Source organism: Centruroides sculpturatus, unplaced genomic scaffold (genome assembly GCF_000671375.1).
Source record: "Centruroides sculpturatus isolate CEXI.00-Female unplaced genomic scaffold, Cexi_2.0 scaffold686, whole genome shotgun sequence".
NCBI classification, from domain to species: Eukaryota; Metazoa; Arthropoda; class Arachnida; order Scorpiones; family Buthidae; genus Centruroides; species Centruroides sculpturatus.
In genome coordinates, this window is record NW_019384905.1 from 317,785 (window position 1) to 331,574 (window position 13,790).

General features: G+C 30.8%; 1 protein-coding gene across 1 annotated transcript in view; it reads right to left on the reverse strand.

The window, feature by feature from the left end:
• Window positions 1–13,790, reverse strand: part of LOC111631552 (dynein heavy chain 10, axonemal-like) — a gene marked incomplete at its 3' end in the record, with an annotated part of 405,219 nt that overhangs the window by 315,150 nt on the left and 76,279 nt on the right. Inside the window, exon 15 of the mRNA XM_023375809.1 lies at window positions 5,991–6,174. Coding sequence (XP_023231577.1) covers window positions 5,991–6,174 — 184 coding nt within the window. The remainder of the gene's footprint in view (window positions 1–5,990; window positions 6,175–13,790) is intronic.

The following is a 13,790-nucleotide window of genomic DNA, read 5'->3' on the forward strand; positions in this document are numbered from 1 at the left end:
AGGTATACTTAATTTAGCTTCTGGAACTGATGTAAATGTAATATATCAGAAATATTTGGTTAAATATTAGTCACTGTTAGTTTTAAATTAGTTTTGATGTGTCTGTTAGCTGGTTTTTTGTTTCAATTTTAACTAAGTTAATTGTGGAAAAACTATTCACATACATAAGTTGTTGAAAAAAACATTTGAATTTTTGCTGCATACTTCCTTAAGCTGGGAAATTGATATATTTATTCGTATTTTACGTGATCCACAAAAAATATTACTGCGGGCCACAGGTTGCCCATCCCTGCTATAAACCAATGTTTTGTGTCATTTTGCAATGCTTTCAATATCTGTGTTGCAATTTATAATAATTTTTTATATAAATGATATTAGTTTTATATATGACTACTAAACATATTTTTGTCAGTTGAATCTTCATCAAATAAGAAAAGACCATGACAATCTTTAACACTTTCAGTACAAGAAACAGTCATGAAATTGTTCTGTTCCAAGATTTCAACAGAGCAATCTGTTTTAAATGTTTCTCTTGTGTTAAAACTTCATGAAAGTTCTCTCAATGGGTTTTTCTTCTGTATTATAATTAGTTTAAATTGTTTAAGCATTCAGCTTTTTAGCTTATTAAATTTAATAAACTGTTTCTTATGCAATGTCTTTTGTTTGCAACAATACATTGATTAGATAATTATAAATAATATTTGAAAATTTAGTATAAAATAACCACTTGTAACACAAAAAACTGCTGTAATTTAAAATAATGCAGAGTAAGTTTTTAAAAAATGTTTAAAAATAGGCAGATAGCACCCAAATTAGTCAGCCACATAAATGTAGAGTTGAATTAACTAATGCACTTTAACAATGGCATTTAATAAAGTCTAAAGAATGCTAATGTTTTCAACCCAACTAATGGGCCATCTTCAGATATGTTAAAAGTGGAATGCCAGTGTAAAGAAAGATGGATGAGACAGAGTAAGCAAGCAAGTGAATAAAGCAGACTACAATGGCATAGTCCATAGACTATGTTGTCAGGAAGGGGATGTGGCCAACACTTTAGTCCATTTTCCCTCCTGCTTGGAATACATGATGAAAGCAAAAACAACTATAATAGTGTTTCTTTCCCAAGAAACTAGTATTTTAAAATCCTGACTGTTTTTGAAATTTGAAAATCCTGGGAATTGGACAAATATCTTAAAAAATCTCAAAATCCTGAAACATATCAAAATTTTAACTCTTTTTACATCAAAAATAAAAATATATTAATGTTATAAAGCACTAAAGCATCATAAAATCATTCTTAAGTATGATAGTTTTGAATAAAAAATGATAATTTTTATTCTCACAGTACAATATTTAAGCTTTGGCTATTTGGCAATGTTGTTTACAAATTCAATTCTAAGATTTCATCTATCACCTACAGGCACAAAATATATTACTGCTTTATTTTATTCCAGATTTTAAACATTTTAATGTCTGAACCAGCACTATAGTCATGTGGTGGTACCCTAGTACTTTTTAAAGCAGAACAAAGCTCTTGTATTTTATGAAATCTAGGTTAGACTTTAGACTAGGTACCTTGGCTAAAAAATGAAAAAAATTACTTCTTAAACAACTTTTTGTATGCACTAAAAACATATAGATAATTTTTGGTACATTTAAGCTGTTTTGAGGTATTGATTCACAAACTCATGATGTTGGTTAGCACCCTGGCACTTTTTAATTTACAACTGCATTCCTGGTTTGATCTAAAATTGTTTGTTTGGAAATAATTTATTAAAACTCCAATTTATATTCATGTTTATTATTTTTAGTACAATCCTTCCAACAATAATAGAACATACAGTTTTTACCTAGAAACTATTATTTTCATGCAACTTTAATGAAATTTTCTAGTACATTTTATAGTAAGATATCAACAATTATTGCACAAGTTTGAAGAAAAATGATTAATAAACAAAGGAGCTTGATACTATTAGCAAAAATAAAATGTCCAACATTACACATGTGGTAAACGCATGTGGTGAGAGTAACCTAACAAAAAGGACTAGCATACAGCATACAGCATACAGCATACAGCAATGTTGCTTTTAATTCACCCACGCTTAGATTTTACAAGATTCTTTAAGAATTTGACACCACTCCTTAGTTTCCTTTTACATATAATTTCCGCGAAATCCTCGGGTGGAACCGTTAATTAGAATCACACGACAAATGATCAAACAGAATATCTCGCAACAAACAAAAAAGGAAAAACTTATATCTAAATACTTAAAATTATTTACAAATACACCCAAAAGGTGGGTTGTAAGAAAAGATAGAAAGTGAGGCAGATGGATATATAGTGGTAGTGGAAAAAGGGTACCCAAACTCTCCAATGACCATGTGGTGAATCTTTCTTAATTATTCATCCAAATGGTATATGCAGAATATAGCTGATTCCTTTCAAGTTCTCAATATAGATTTTCCAAATGTTCTCTTATCAAGTTATTTCAAGGTCCTCTAGGAAGTCTCTCTTTAGGCCTATCTCCTTGTTTTACCTTGTTTCACATACATCATCTCTCTCTGACCACAAAGCAAAAAGTGTCCTCATATCTCACCTTTAGCCCTCCAGGCTATCCCTTTCTATTGTCCAATCTAGGTCACCACCACCAGCACAATTGAGAAGTTTCTGGAAGGTGATAAACAATGGCACAAAGAGCAGAGAGCCAACAGAAAATAAGGAATGGAAATATTACAACTATCTTAACAACTAACATGAAAATAATATACAACAATATGGCTGACAGCCACACTAAAACATCTTGACTTATGATATCTTTAAATTAAAATTAGTAGTTGATTTTGTTATAATTTTTGGAAACAATCTGAAATATACAATTAGACATTGAATTAATCAAAAATTGCAGCTGTTCTTGTAGAATATTTTCCCATGCCTCAACAAGAGCAGCCTTTAGTTCAATAATGGTCTTGTATTGCTTTCCACTGCTATACATTTGGAAAACCAAGTCACCCCAAAGATTTTCAATTGGGTTTAAATCTGCACTGAGAAATGGCCAGTTCAAAAGTTGGATGTTCTTGCTCTGAAAAAGAGGATAACATTGATTTTGATACATGGAAGCTTGCATTATCCTGCATAAATTCAAAGTTCTGTTCATAAGTTTGGAGCTGATAAGTTTGAGAGTTGTTTCAACCTTCAATAAATACTAGATCTGTCTTTCCATTCCATCCAATTCCCACCCAAGTCATGAGTGTATAACCACCAGCTACTCTCTTTGCTTTTGATCTAGTCTTTTGTCTGCCCAATATTACTTAAAGCCATCAGGTCTGTCAAGATTCCACTTTTTCTCATCCAAGAAAATTACTTTTTGCCATCCTTTCCCTCTTTCAAATTTGTTTCTGGCAAACTGTAATTGAAGTTGTTTGTGTTTCTCCTTGAACTGGTTGCCTGTCTTCATTTTGACAAAAGAAAAACATTGTCTGTTGATTTCAAAACATTGTGAACTGTTGATTTACTGCAACTCAGCTTCAATTCATTTTTGATTTTTTGAATGGGTGTGCTTCCTTGCAGTGCATGTCGAACAATTGTACATTGTTCTCTAGGTGTTGTTGAATTCTTGCACCCACTGTTTCATTTTCCTGTTTGTTGCTCCTTATTATTCAGATACTTTGAGTATTTTTTTTAAAACTCTTTCTGCCCTGTGGTCACTAAGAGGGCCTCTTTTAGCAAGCCCATTATGGGTTTGGCCAGGCCCATGATGGGGCAGCTGGGTGGTGAGGGACAGGGCCCAACATATCTGGACAGATCACTCCCTGAAAAATTCCTGGGGTTTTTTGATCCATCCAGATTCAAACCCAGGTCCCCCAGAGCAGTAGGCTGCCACCTTGATCGTTTGGCCATCTGGCCGTTGATACTTTGAGATTGTTGAATGAGGTCTTCTCAAATTTTTAGCAATCCACGTTACTTTTCTCCCTTTCTGGTGAAATACATCAATTTTGATCTTCTCCTCTATAGTTAGGTCCTTCCCATGTCCCATTTCTAATAGTAAGGTACTATGCAATTTAATAAATCTTTCTTTCCACTTGTTGATTGTATTTTTATGCAAATTTCATGGATTCCAATCATTTCTTTCTTTGTAATTAATTTTAATCAGTACATGTTTTATTAATGTTGGACATCCTATTTTTTATAATAATATCTAACTCTTTTGTTTATTAATCATTTTTCTCCAATTTGTGCTATAATTGTTGATATCTTACTATAAAATGTACTAAAAAATTTCATTAAAGTTACATGAAAATAATAAAGCGTTTCTAGGGAAAAACTGTATGTTCTATTATTGTTAGAAGGACTGTACTTGTCTTGCTTTTAAGAAAATTTTCAAGTGTTTTTATTTATTATTTATACTTTTGCATTGTTTTTCTAGACCTATTGCTATTTTGCACTTAATATATTGTGAGTTTTCAAACAAGTCAGCCTCAGCTTTCCTTGATAAAGCCCAGATATGTTCATTGATGTGATATCAAATCAAAACTGATGAATGACTGAGTTTACTTTGAATTAGCTTTGCTTTTCTTCCTCAATGACGATAATATGGCAGATTGTTGCATGTGTTTGTGAAAAAAATGCATTATATTGTTTCTGCAACATGTCGTGGTATACTTGATAATGGTGGAATGCTATTTTTTATTTAAGTCCTGACAAAAGTTTCACAACATGGTATTTTTTAAAATGCCAGAACATATTATGGTTCTTCATATGTAACCAAGATGTGAAATTTTTTATTGTGGCTGTTTCTGTAAAGCCACAATATGTTTTGTTTTTTCTGCTTATTGAGTATTTTCAATCTTTGAGCCCAATATATAAAATATGAATGAATTAACATGCTATATTACCTTATTTTATGATATATAAGATGCACTTTTTGTCCAAAAAGGCTAAAAAAATTGCCCTTTATCCTATATGTGAAATTGCAATCTCCTACATGCTAATGAGTTCTCAAACAACCTTCAGTAGGCTACTGATAACCTATACCTAGTCCAATTCTTAAATAAAAATATTATTGTTCAATAAACATATCATTATCATTATTAGTTTTAGCTAAGCAGCTTTTGCATGTTTTCATGTTGAATATTTTAATGGCAAATTTTAATTATAAATAACTTATTTTAAACTCCTTTGAAACAAAGGAGTTTAAAAGAAGTCATTTATAATTAAAATTTGCCATTAATAAAAGTGTTTATTCTAATTTTACTTTTTTTTTGGTGACAATTTAGTAACAAAAATTTTGGGTCAAGTGCCAAATGTGCAGAATGAAAATTAAATTAAATATGGCAAATACTTTTATTTAAATATTCTATGCTGAAATTTGAGTGTCTCTCAAATATCTATGCATCTTATATATTGTAAAATATATAAATATGATATACAGTCCCTAATTATCTTAATTTCAAACATTAACTAGAATCATAAGAAATGAGTAATTATTTATTGTGACATCACAATGCCAGGCTGCAATTTTTAATCATATTTTTAATTTATTTAATTTAAAATATATGCTCTCCACCTCAAATTAGTAGTGTCTTGCCTCTGTATACCATACTTTTCCTTTAACAATAGAATCATGCCAGTCATCTAACACCTTTCAGGAGAAAATTTTTGAAATAACATGACTTCCAGCTTGCATCAGAAGTTTGTACATAGTTAATTGGGGCCTCCTGCTCCTAAGGTTTTCATATCTGGTCTCATCTTTCATCTATCTAACTCTGTTTTTGAGATTAAGGAAAGACAGATGGATAGAATGGACAGACAACAGTGGGAATTGAAGTCTACAATTTTTTCAAATTGTAGCCCAAAAAGCTTTTTGTCAAGAACAAAATTTAATTATGAAAATATTAAAATTAAAAATAATAAAATATTTAATCATTTTTTAGTTCAACAAAAAAATGAATTTAACTTACTTTTAAAAAGAAAATTTAATGTATGTTATTACCTTTTATATTAGCGCCAGCACATTTTTGTTGTTGATTAGCTTTATCAACTGACTGATCTAATACCAAGATATTTTTTTGTATTAATTGTCGTACTAAAATAAGTGATTTCTTTTGCCAAGATTGAAACAATTTTTCCTCATACTCTCTCATTTTTTTTCCTAATGTTAAATATTTATTTTGAGCCTGAAAATTATTAAAGAATATTTATTTTAGTTTTTAAAAAGCATTTAAAAATTATTTAATTTTTATCCAAAACTATACTAAAATCTGAGTTTTTGAAATCAAATTTTAATGATGAAAACTTTATGAACTTTAATAATTCATATGTAAACAGAATCAAACTTGTAACTCCATAAGTATATGAGAGCTTTTTCATATTAAACAAGAAGTTTTCTGAAAAAAAATTAAAATTGACACACTAATATTTTAAAAATTATTTAATTTTTTTGATATAACTAAAATCTTTATATAACAACTTCTTTATAATTTTAAATACATTTTAATAATTATGAAATAACAAGATAGCTGTCACAATATAAAAATCCTGTATTTCTACAAATATAAGAGCATGCCATTACAGATGAGATAAAATTGGCACTATATTCTGCAAATTCCTTAACAAAACTCATTATTTTTAAAAACTTTTGTAGTATCAAAAGCTTTTTTTCTATTTTGACCTTTGAATTTTAATAATCATTACTACAGAGAAGTCACTGAACAGTGACTCTATCAGTCACTTGCATTTAATTTACATTTACACAGCAATGCAGTGTTCTTATAAATCAAAACAAGAGCATGCTCTTATACACAGAAATATTATATTTGTATTTTCTTCTGAAAAATGTACAGCTACAATCCTAAAATGTTTCATCTAACATAAGATAAAATACAATATCCAATAATTTGTTTGACACAAACATGATAACATGAACTAGTCCACTCCCTACAAGAAAGGCTTAACAAAAATAGATTTTTTTTCTATCTTTTCACTTTCCATCTTACTCAATAATTTGCTATCATAGCACAATATTAATAGTGTTGATATAATACAAAAACAATTAAAAATAAACAATAGAAACCTCTTGTAAGTTAATTGTAGATGTACAGTAAGACCCTGCTTTATGCGGGGATGCGTTCCTAGACAACAAAGCGCTAAGAGAAACAGCATTAAACAAGGTCATTTTAACCTAAAGTAAATAGGGATAGAGAAACATGCAACCAAAAATGAACAAATTTTACTTTAATTTTAAGTTATTTTTATATTAATTTGTATAATAATATATGTTAAATAACACATAAACATGTGCACACAGAAATGTAAAGTTAATTTTTTGTGATGAAGGTCCTGACTCTTCTGAAATGCTTGTTCTTTTGCAATAAAGTCATGAAGTTTCATTTTTAAAAAGCTTTTTTCTTTTCTTAAGCAAATGTCAGTAGCAGAAGATCACATCCAAAATGCCTCGTTTTGCTTTTGCACTCCTTTCAAAATCTAGATAATTTGCTACAATTTGATCAATGATTTTGGTTATCTTGCCAAACTTTTACTAAAGAAATCTATAAAGAAATTTTTTGGGTTCTTTGCTTTCAGAATCTCTATTTTCCAGTTCCACATGAATTCCATGTTCTGCCAGTTCTTAAAAGTCATTGTTGATAAGGCTCTCACCAGAAACCTGCTGTAACTCCTCAATATCCTGCTCGTCTACATTTCCTAGTCCTGCTGTATCAATTAGGTTGAGTTTGATCAACCTAATGATACAGTGATAGGCTCTTCTCGTTGAGAATTCTTGGATACCTTCAGCCATAACTTCTTCCACACTTTGTTTGTGCATTTATCAGTTAATTCTTGCCAAGCAAAGTCGATTTTTCCTATGGTATCCATGATGTTATATTTTTTCCAAAATTGCACCAAACAAACATAGATTTAAAGAAAGTACACCTTTTTGCCATCTTTTGTTGATTGGTTTGTGTTCACAAATAATTGTATTATATACGAATCAATGAAATGCCACAATAATTTAAATCAGTGTAAATTTTGAGCTTTTTTTAGGCTTCGAGCAGAATGTATTATATTGAATCAGCATTAAGTGAGGCAGCGTTAAGCAGAGTCTTACTGTACTTTATATAATAGTGTGAGATCTTATCCTGGAAAACTAGTCACAAAAGTCTCTATACACCATCTCTGTTCTATACTGACAACAGTGATGAATGTTCAGTTGAGATCTGTCAAATTGAGCTGTGTACTGGTTATGTTGTCCATGTCAATGTTCTTTGTGTAAGTTTAAACTTTAATAATGTTATGATCATGAAAAATGAGAAATGAAAATTGTGTTCATTCTATCTGCCTAAAGTATCAGACTCAAAAACCTACTGATAGTCTACTGAAAGAAAATTATACAAATTGTTTTCTTATCCCACCTTGTGTGGGACTGCTGTCTGACTGTTTGGCTGTTGACATGAATTTTTTGCTCTCTTATGATTTGACTCATTTTTGTTTCTATCTTGGAAAATGACAGAATTTCCATCTCAGGAAAGGAAAAGTTTTTGCCATTATCTCAAGAGATTGCCAGATAATGTAAGAAAATGAATTGGAAGCAAAGAGAATGTCTCAGATGACTCAATGGAACAACTGATCTTATCTTATATAAGTGCCAAAAAGGAGATTAACATTCAAGAAGGAATTCAACTTTAGTTGAAATTACAAGCTTCTTCAAATAGTAAATTGCAAATACTTTTAAGCATTTAGATAAAATGTAAGCATGAATTGAAAATATAGATACTGCTTCGGTAGATCTTGAGTCCAGGCTCTCTGTCCTTGAAACTGATACAGAAAAAAAACTAAATTAAAAATTACAAATCAATTATGGAATTGATGCAATATGTAATAATTTGCATGAAAATTAATGAGATTAGAAGATAAAGAAAGAAGAAATAATATTGCAATCTCAGGATAACAATAAAATTAATGATAGCTTATTTAAGGTTCAGAAACTTTTTAATAATAACTTAAAGGTTACAGATGTGAATATTGTGCTTCTAAAATTGGAAAATTTAGAAAAGATTAATTATTTGTGAGTTAATCAGTTTTGAAGATAAATTAAAAGTATATAAAAATGTTAGTAATTCAAAAGATTTGAATATATAGTATATATATAAACAAATACAAAAACTATCAGAAACAAATTAAGGCTATATGGTAAAGAAATGCATTCTAAAGGAGCTAGGAATGTTAAATTGCAATATAACAGATTAATTATAGACAATAAGATATTTGTGTGTAATTACAAAGTGGAAATTTTCCAGACAGATGAAGAACAATCTGTTTTTAGTAATATAGTTTACAAAGATAAACAGCATGATGATATAAAAGATGAGGATGACAAATATAAAGTTCTATACTTGGATAATAATGACATGATACCTCTATTTTATAATATTTCATGTTTAAATATAATAAATATTGCTTTCCTAATTTCTGAAATCTGATATATAGATTGGATGGTAGAAACATGGCATACATCTCTTGTAATTGAATCAATGTTTTCTAATAATTATAAAATTTATCATCAGGTAGCATATAGCTGTGAGTGGTGGATTAATTGTCGGACTTAGATTAGATGCAGTCTCTGAAGTTAAACATATTTCAGTCATGATTTGTGCTGACTTTACAACTACATAATGAAGAGTTAACCAATTTTCCACTAATAGTGTCATATATTCCATCTAACAATAATTATGATGATGATTTTAAGAATACTTTGTTGTTTATAGAAAATCACTTGCTACATGGAACTAACTTGATCTTATGTGCATACAGTAGACCTCCTATAACACTGTTGATAATTCCGTGTTATATAAATTTCATGTTGTATGAGTCACTTAGATTTTACAAATACGTGTTGTAAGGAACCAAGTCTGAGCATTATTTTTATTTACTTTTATTTTTGCTTTTTATTATATTTTTGTTTGGGGCTTATGTTTTGTTAGGACAAAGGTTTCCTCACCATTCACCTTAGAAACTTAAAAATAGAAGAAAAACCAACTCACCAACGAGAGAAAAGCACTATAGAAAAAACTCGCGCACACTCGCACTCCCGAGCGGAAAAAAGTAAGTCCGCACCGAGAAAAGGGGGGGAAGACCCCACAAGCACAACTTAGGGACTCGCTAAACCTTAAAGAATAAAAAAACATCCCCAAAATTGTCAAAATGAATAATGTAAAAGGTTAGCGAGTAGTGTCGGAAAAATAGGATGTCAGACAAATAGAAAAGTTTATTGTTAGCAAATAAGTATGTAAATGAAGGGAGTGATTGCATTTAGAATTGTGACGTCACCTCACAGTATAAAGACTGAACCTCAAGTGAAGACAAGCGAGGCAAGCTTCTGTTAGCAACGAGCTTGGTGAGCTTCGTAGCAGTAAACGAGAGAGGTGTCCGATAGGATCAAATAGTTCCAAGGCGATTTTGAAGTTATTCAATTTGTGGATTGACGTATAGAGAAAGTCTTGAGAGTTGAGGAAATAGGTTCCTAGTATATTGAGGTGACGATTAGGATCTTTAATTCATAAGAATTATTGTACATAAATTAAGTCTTTGATTTTGTCGAATTCCAAAGGGGTGTGGCCGTCGGCCATAAAATTGTATAAAATATTAATTTTAGTTAGTTTTAAGTTTCTTTGTTCCTTTATTTCTTACTTTTCTAGAACTTTCCTTTCCAACCTTTTTCCCTTGGGTGGGATTAACAATCCCAAGAAATGGGAATGAAACAAAGGGTGAAGTGGGACCCTAAGGCGAAAAAGTAGAAACGAAAAGGAGTCGAGGTCGAGCTCTCGAGGAGAACTGACGAGAGAAGGTAGTGTTCCGGATCGCTTGTAAGACGATCGGAGACTACGAAGCTAAAAGAAGAGGTCTGGGCTCGAAGACGCAGAGTAAGGACGGAGAAGTGGTATAGCTTCAGATTGAGTGTGAAACAATTGGAAGCTACAAGGAGCCAGCGAACCGATAGGAAGAAACTCCTATAACAGAACTTTAGAGGAAGCCATCGAAAGAGTCGTACGAAACGATATAAAGGAAGGACGAGAGACAACGTTCCACGGAAAGGTCCACGTGGTGTCCCACCCAAGGTTTCGAACTCAAAAATCCCGGGTATTTCCATCTCCCTCTTATGCTTTATTATTTTTCTAATCTCTTCTTCCCTTTTTAGTCGTAAGTAGTGTAAGAATTAGTTATAAGTTTTTTGCCTCGCGTATAGTCGTAATTCTCAATTAATCCGCTGTTTGTTAGATCAAATTAACGCATGTACGTACAGAGATTATTGTATTGTTGGGATCTGAAGAAAAACGAACCTGTTCGAAGCGACAATAAATATCTTTGTGTTAAAGACATCCAACGTGTATTTATTTCGTGCTTTTCCGCTCGCGGGACATTGTACTTGTCGCAATGAAACACCACAGGGGAATAGAATTAAGTTAGAAAATAGATTGATTTGAGTTTTGTCGGGTTGATTCTTATTGACTTTCATTTAAATAAATTGTTATTTGAATTTTACTAAATATTGTATATAGTTATTACTAGAACTTTTATTAAATATTTGATTTGTTATTGACAAACTTTGTCATTATTTAATTCGGTGCATGCTTAAAGTCCAGGCCTGGCACACTAACGCAAATCCGCATAAAGTACCTGTTAGGGAACGGCTATTTCCAGCACACAGTCGTGTTGATAATCGTTGAAAAAGTCGAAAAAATAATAAAGCACTTTACAGTTTGCCGGGCTGTGAACAGCTCATGTATTTGTAAAATCTAAGTGACTCATACAACATGGAATTCATATAACATGGAATTATCAATAGTGCTATAGGCGGGTCTACTGTATTTTAATGCTAGAATGGGACATTCTGATTATTTGTCATGTTTCACTGATGACTGGAAAATTGCTTTGAGAGCTTCAATAGATTCCATTGTTAATGATAAAAGAAAAATTCTCTTCCATTTTTGTGACGTTAATAATTTTGTTTGTTTAAATGGTCTACTGCCAGGAGATGAAGAAGGTAATTTTACCTCCATACAACTAAGGGAAGCAATGTAATTAATTTTGTGAATATCACAAGAAATATTTTCTCATATTATAAATGACTTGTGTGTTTTATCAGAGATAAGTTGTGAACACTCACCCATCAATGATCCCCTTGGTAATTTATCTAACTACCTAAAAGAGGGTTTTTGGACTAATAAACAAATTTGTTATTAGATATATACAAACATCTCCAACCCGATATATAATTATAGCTACAACCAACAGACTGCCGAAAATCTATCGGGCTAGTTTTATGCTACTTATTAGATAAATTACGTAATCAATTTGGTACTAGAGGTAAGCGTTAGGCGCCATCTCTTATTAATATTAATAATTATAAATAATTTTAATTAATTTAAATAATTTGGAACCGCTGGGAGAAAAAATCGGCCCGGAGCGGGACTCGAACCCACAACTCCTGCTTACCGTGCAGATGCGTTGCCAGTTACGCTACCCGGACCTCCGATCCGATCTCCTCTNAAATTATTTAAATTAATTAAAATTATTTATAATTATTAATATTAATAAGAGATGGCGCCTAACGCTTACCTCTAGTACCAAATTGATTACGTAATTTATCTAATAAGTAGCATAAAACTAGCCCGATAGATTTTCGGCAGTCTGTTGGTTGTAAATTTGTTATTAGTCCAAAAACCCACTTTTAAGTGGTTAGATAATTAACTGATTAAGCCAACTAATGTTGCTGGATTTATCTTATCACCTTGGTATCATCTAGAGTTGCTAACAGACAATTTTTTGATAAATATGCAATATGGAAGAATGAATTTAAATCTTCAATTACTGTCACACTAGATAACGTTTTATCGGATGAATGCAAAGGAAACTTCACATCCAATGATCTAGTGGATTGTATAGTTAAAGCAAGCAATGTTCCTGGACTCAATTCACAATGTGAAATCTGTTCCTCATATAAGCCATATAAGAAATGTGTGGTATGATAATGAGTGTTATACCATGAGAAAAATATCTGTGGAAATTGTTTAAGAAAGCAAAAAAGTTAAATACAGTAGAACATTGTGCTTTCTATAAAAACTATTTGAATGAGTATAAAGTATTCAGTCCAAAGAGAAAACATTCTTATTTTTGAAACTTAAATAAGAGACTGGTGTCATGCAAAAATTCTAAAATATTTTGGCAAACAATTAATAGTTTTAAATGGTGCATTAAGTTATAGTTCACAAATTACCTTGGAAAGATGGTTCAAATTCTATGCTGCCGAATTCTCTAAAAAACATTCTTTACTAATTAATGATGAACAACTGTCAATGGATGTGTATAAAGGGTTTCTAATAGAGACAGAATGCTTTACAGATTTTTACATCATATAATGAATCCTAGTGATAACAACATTTTGAAGCTTAGTAGAAGTTATGCTGCACACTGAATACAAGCAATTAAGTATGAAATAAATTGTCATGAAATAAATGAAACTTAAGAAATAGTCGAAAAAAATTCCTAATATGCATGTTATTAAAGTGAGTATTTAGGCATAAATATAATGAAAATAGTTCCTTTAAAAACTCAGAGCAAAACTTGTGGCAAAATTAGTAAATACCTTAATAGAGTGCAAAGTGTAAAAAATGAATGCCAATATTTGAATAAATGTCTTATTTTCTTATTTTAATTTTTGTATTATTGTATAAAATAGCTGTTTACAATGTTAAATAATTTATATCAATAAACGATATTTCATTTAGAACCATAACTA